The 6000-nt window shown below is 36.8% G+C and overlaps 1 protein-coding gene across 2 annotated transcripts in view; it reads right to left on the bottom strand.

Moving 5' to 3' along the window:
* Positions 1-297: 297 nt before the first annotated feature.
* TNKS2 (tankyrase 2) overlaps positions 298-6000 on the bottom strand; it is a 57880-nt gene continuing 52177 nt past the window's right edge. For both annotated transcript variants that reach the window (XM_045023860.1, XM_045023859.1), the window contains 3 exons: positions 5351-5537; positions 2858-3014; positions 298-2543 (listed from right to left, as the gene is read on the bottom strand). In XM_045023860.1, the coding sequence (XP_044879795.1) occupies positions 2481-2543; positions 2858-3014; positions 5351-5537 (407 nt within the window). In that variant the 3' untranslated portion in view covers positions 298-2480. The remainder of the gene's footprint in view (positions 2544-2857; positions 3015-5350; positions 5538-6000) is intronic.

Below are 6000 nucleotides of genomic sequence, written 5' to 3'. Positions count from 1 at the left end.
TGACCATTTTTTCAACCAGCCGATAGTGTTTTAAGTGCAGAACTCTAAAAGTAAAATCTTAGTTTAATTCTTCTCTCTTGTACCAAAAGATGTTGAGTAGATTTTTTTCTTCAATACCAAGCTGCAAATTACTCCAATACTCCACTCTTTTCATCTGTTAGGAACTTTTCCATATTCTGAACTAAATTATGTTCTACTGTAATCAGTTTATTGTAATGATAATCTGCATTCTTGTACTCAGAAAGGTTGATCAATTTACTTACATTATGCCTGTAATTACTACCATGCTACCAAAAAACCAGTGAATTTAAATTTATTTAGTGTTAAATGGGTATGGAATGTGGTACAGTACATGTAAGACACTTCAAGATGAGTAAAGCAGACCTAATTGCACAAGAGAGAAAAATTTCACCTCAAAAGTCAAGACTATCAAACCATTACAATTTCCACCTTCAGAATGCAAAGTATATCATGCAAAAACTAAACCAGACAAACACAACATTGTGGTGCCACTTAAATGCTACCTTACCACAATATTTTACAAGACATTAAGAATTTATTCATAGAGAATGAAATATTTTAGCAATGAAACTAAAATATCAATGTTTTAATCATATTTACCAGATTTTGCATGACCACCAGTTCCAGCATTACACTAAACCAAGGAGTGGGCAACATCCTGGGAAAAAATACCTTAAATTAAAGCACCTTTTATTCACTGTCAATATTGCTTTCTGCAAGAGTTAGCTTTTATGATCTTATTTATTACTTAGATTCCTCACATAATTTTGTACTTTTCAGTACACTTATTCATGTACAGAATAATTACATTATCACCATATCAGCAAGACAATTTAGTAGTCTTGACTAATTACTACATTTAAAACCATGTTACGGTCATATGACCTGCAAACAAATTAACTTATGGGGCAGAGACCTAGATGTAGAAATATAACCAATTAAAATATGCTCTTATTCAGTTTAAAATTAAACCCATGGTATCAACTATATTTTGTCTGCATTATATTTACATTTACATTTTTAAATATGTAGGTAAAAATTGCAGATGGAGTAAAAATATAGAATGCAGATGAACTATGGTGGGGTGAACAAGAGGGCAGTGCATTCATTTATCTGTAATGTTCCTTGATCAGGTGGTTTATCTCCTTTCCTCCCTTATCCCCCAAGAGATAGTCATGGGGCAACTGTAGCCAATAGCTGCATAGCTCTTTCTGCTCATGCACAAGTGTTTTATCTATTCAACTAATGCAACAGACTAAGATCCTACAATCCTATCAATTTCATTCAGCACAAAGCACTGCAGCAGCAAACTTCTATTACTGCTGAAGCTACCAGCCTGAGCATAAACAAGGAAGAAGCATAAACAGAAAGAGACAGGGATGGCCTAGAGATGTCCACCCCATAATGTTTATATTCTGTGCGCACCCACAAGTTACATGGACTAACCATGATGTGCCAGAAAATAAATCAATTTATTCACTCTCACTAGACATTATGTATTCAACTTCCTTGTGTTAATTTAAAGTGTTAGGGACTTATCTAGAAAGACCTCCTTGAAGTAAAGTTTCCACCTACATTCAAGGAAAATCATTTATTAGCCATAATTCACAAGATCTAATAGCCTTGAAATAAGACTACTGATTAACTACAGATCTAGTCCAATACAAATTCTAGAAGACAATTTCATGACCATGAAATGTGAAATTCGGATAAACAGGCGGCAAAATACTTCAATAATCAAATGGAGTGTCCTACTTTCATAGGCCATGAATCTCTGGAATGCATATTTTGTAAATAAAACCACAGGAGTATCTTTTGAATAACTGTTCAAGCATTGTATAATTCTAAACTGGTTAATTAAAATCAAATTTATTCTCCCTCTTCCCAAAAGACAAACCCTGGAATCAAAATCTTCTGTTTATCGTGTATGATGAAACATAGATGAACAATGCAACATTTGGAAAAAAATACTTTTTACAAGGTTGCAGTTCTAAAACACTTATATTACAAAGCAATGTAAATAAATATCATGCTAGTACAAAAGCTCTTATTTACAGTTTTACAAATGAAATTGTATTCAGTGTAAATGCAGTGTTTTAAAGAACACAGTATAAGTAAAATGAATTCCTGTGTGGAATATTATAGTTTCTGCTAGATTTCAATGTATTATTATATAAAAAGCATAGTTCAAATTAATTTATGCTTATAATTTAGTACAGACAAACCCAGTTTACCTGGAATGGTATCTGTTAAAGTGCTGAAAAAGAGGAAGTTTTTGAAATTTTAGAAAACATACTGTACATTATTAAAGCTTTATCAAGTCAAAATGTTAGATTTTTTCACATTTTCTACCACAATGCCTGTGGATAAAACATTTTCATCAATTCAGTGTAATTTAGATGATGTTAGGTATTGGTATCTTCATGTTCAGATCTGTTAATTTCCAAAAGCAATCTGCCTCAAGCTTCCATGGTGGCTTCAGGTTTCATAATCTGGTAAGTAATCAAATATTCTGGATAAGCCTGAAAGGCAAATGATTCAGTAAGGTTAATTTTCATAGCAAATTCAGAACACACATTTTACAGGATTTCTTGCCATCTGAGCAAAAGGTGGAATATGTATGTCATGGAGACGGGAGAGCAAAATATCTGCCAGAAGTTTTCAGTAAATAAGGACCTGTGATTCTCAACTTTAAAAGCTTAGGTTTTATTTATATGCACTGAAAGACAAACCCCAATAAATCCAGAGAAGAGGCTCAGTGTCAATGGCATACCAGTGAAAAATGGCTTCTTAAAATTAAGTATATTTTGACAAGAAAACAAAAAAAACCCATTACCTGTTCTCCTCTGTATATGACGTACTCTGCTAAAGCTAGTCCATTTACACTAGGTCGACCAGTAACTGAATGATGTCCTGGAGGAGAATGAGCCATTTTCATTGCACTGAACTGCAGGAAAGACTTGCCCAATGTTACACGGCAAAACAGCAACTGCCTACAGTAAAGAAAAACTTTTACAACCAAGTATCAGAGGGGTAGCCGTGTTAGTCTGGTTCTGTAGAAGCAGCAAAGAATCCTGTGGCACCTTATAGACTAACAGACGTTTTGCAGCATGAGCTTTCGTGGGTGAATACCCACTTCTTCGGATGCAAGTGGACTTGCATCCGAAGAAGTGGGTATTCACCCACGAAAGCTCATGCTGCAAAACGTCACGTCTGTTAGTCTATAAGGTGCCACAGGATTCTTTGCTGCTTTTACAACCAAAAATGTTTGGAAAGTAGGAAAAACATTTCTTGGTCATTCAAAAGCTCTATTCACAGAGAGAACTGTAACTTTAAACCACTTTAGTCATTTTTCATATTCCACAAATTCTGAAGTTTTATCCATAATGTTATGTTCCCCTTTTTCAGTCCTGGTTCCTTTCCCCAACCTCCAGAGATTTTTCTAACTACATACAATGCATGTTATATTAATCGTTTGTGGAAACAGAATGTTTAATAGTGAACTCAAAGACTGTCACCTCAGTTCTTTATTTTTTGGCAAAGTATACGTCACTCAGACAAACAGGTGAAGTCTACATAAAAGTATGTAGTAGTCCTTAACACTAAAATTTGTGTATCTGTCTCAGAGAAGGAAGCCATATTCAAACTATTACCAGGGCCAACTACAAACAGGTTTACTAGAAACCCTAGCTCAAATTAGACCCACCACGTAGCGGAATTTGTCAGTATATTAGATGTGGTTGCTTTTTTTGTTTTATAAAAAGAGATACAATGACACATTTCCTTATGTATCTCCAATTGTTATCTAAATACTTGGATAAAAAATGTAATCATGCTTTACCACTGAAGTTCGTATGCTTGATTTCAACGTCCTTGGACATTTGCTTTCCGTGGCACAACCAGCAACAGTACAGACTATAAAAAGAGGAACCACCAGTGTTCCCACATACTTCTGGAAGGGATGGTCAGGAGACCTACAGCTAAGTTGGGAAGAGGGTGTGTGCAACAGAGAGGACCAAAGAATAGGAAGACTGAATTTCCTGTTTCCTCCCCAAAGGAAGGTGGCTCCTGTGGCAGTACGGCTCTTAATACACTCTAAACAAAAATGCATTTGCTGACCAGTTGACAAATGGGCCAGTCAAGGTGGCAGCTCATATAGCTCGAATGACATTTCTCTGTGTTCTGTCCAGGACACAGCAACTGCCCAAGCGGAGTAAGTCCAGGAAAGGAGTCTCAGCAGCTTTGTAGGTCAACTAAATACTGAAGCCAGTTTGTTGGGCTGTGCTCATTCAAGACACTTCTTGCCCCTTTTCAAACCTTTCACATAGAGCAAGTAGTAAGTCCCTCTTATCTGATTTGTTGACGGGAATCCTGAGTCCTCCTCAAATCTAAACAGTGCCATACCTTTCTCTTCTTTGGCTGGGGCTATCGAAGAAGCTTGGAGAGTCTTGCCTTGCTTCAAATGAAAAGGGGCACAAGTCTTAGGAAGGAAACTGAAGCAAGCCCCAACTACCACTTTGGAAGCCAGTGGGACAATGGTAGGACAAGGCTGCAATTTCATCACCATTTCTGGTTGAAGTGACAGCCAACGGGAACACTGTACAGTGAGAAAGCTTAAGTCTGCTGAGCTGAGAGGTTTCAAAAGGAGGTGCTAAGTTTCTAAAGCATGAGATTTAAGTTCCATGGGGAAACCAGAGACACACAAGAAGAATGCTTTTAGAAACCCAGAAACTCGTGGGAAGGGAAGTTCTACAAATCTACCTTGCACTTCCTCAGAACAGTAAGGATCAAGGTCTGAACCTACAAGGTGGGGTCAAACATTACTGAACTCATCTTGAAAGAAATACAGGATGATCATAATCTCGATGCATCTAGTCGACACCTCCCCTGCCATGAACCACATAAATATGTAAGTACTATGCTCTTCTAGAAGTCTCCTTGTTTGTGTACTGTCCAGCAGAAAAATTATTATTGATCAATTTTTACTGTATCTTTCATACTTTTAAAAATCTCTAGCAAATCCTCTCTCTTCATTTCCAGGCTACACAATTATGGGATCTGAAAGGAGGTGAGTCTTACAGTGTCTTTAACTATCTCCATTGCCCCTCCCTGGCTCTTAAGTTTGCACTACAGCTTTAAAAGGTGGCAACCAAAACTCATACAGTGGTACTATCTGTTTTAACTGTTAGTTCATAGGGAGACATCTCTACTGAGCTATAGTCTTTCTTCAAAGACTCTGCTGGAGACTTGACTGCCTCTAACACAGGCTGCACTTGAAAATTCAGATTTCTTGGTATGAATGATTCAAGTATAAAGTATTGTAACTTACCTGTGGCAAACATAACAAGATCTATCTTTGTGAACTGGGCATCCAGTGCCACCTCCAATTCCATATACATACTGATTGCTTTTGGAAGAGTTTTCAGCAAAATATATACCAGCTCCAAACATTCCACCTATGTATGCATGTCTCTCATCAAAACCTTTATGAATGATTGCATTCACAAACGGGGAACCTAGAAGTAAATTAATAAGGAAAAACATTTAAAATTAATCACCTACAGTTTTTACGTAATCATTAATTATTAAATCATTTCAAGAGCCTATTGATCGTTATATCCTCCCTGCCAAAAACCCCTAAGATTTACCAGTAAAGTTACCTTTTGTTTAAATAGATACATTTTCAACAAGTCAGAGCAACTATGTGATGCAGTATCAGTCTGCCACAGCAAACACTTAATATCCACTGTATTACAGCAGTATGCACTGTTACATTCACAAAATATTAGACATCTAGGGACAATTCCTGACCTGTCTTTACAGGGAAAGCTGCATAGGTACTGGACACCCTTTCTGTAGAGCTTAGGTCTACAAGTCTCCCTGGAGGACAACCCAAGAGTGAATTATGGTGCAGCACTTTGGTGCACACTGCTATTCACACTAGGAGAGTGCACCAAAGTGCTGCAACATAATGCTACC

The sequence above is a fragment of the Mauremys mutica genome, chromosome 7, assembly GCF_020497125.1.
Source record: "Mauremys mutica isolate MM-2020 ecotype Southern chromosome 7, ASM2049712v1, whole genome shotgun sequence".
Lineage (NCBI taxonomy): Eukaryota > Metazoa > Chordata > Testudines > Geoemydidae > Mauremys > Mauremys mutica.
This window is presented reverse-complemented; position numbering and strand designations above follow the sequence as displayed.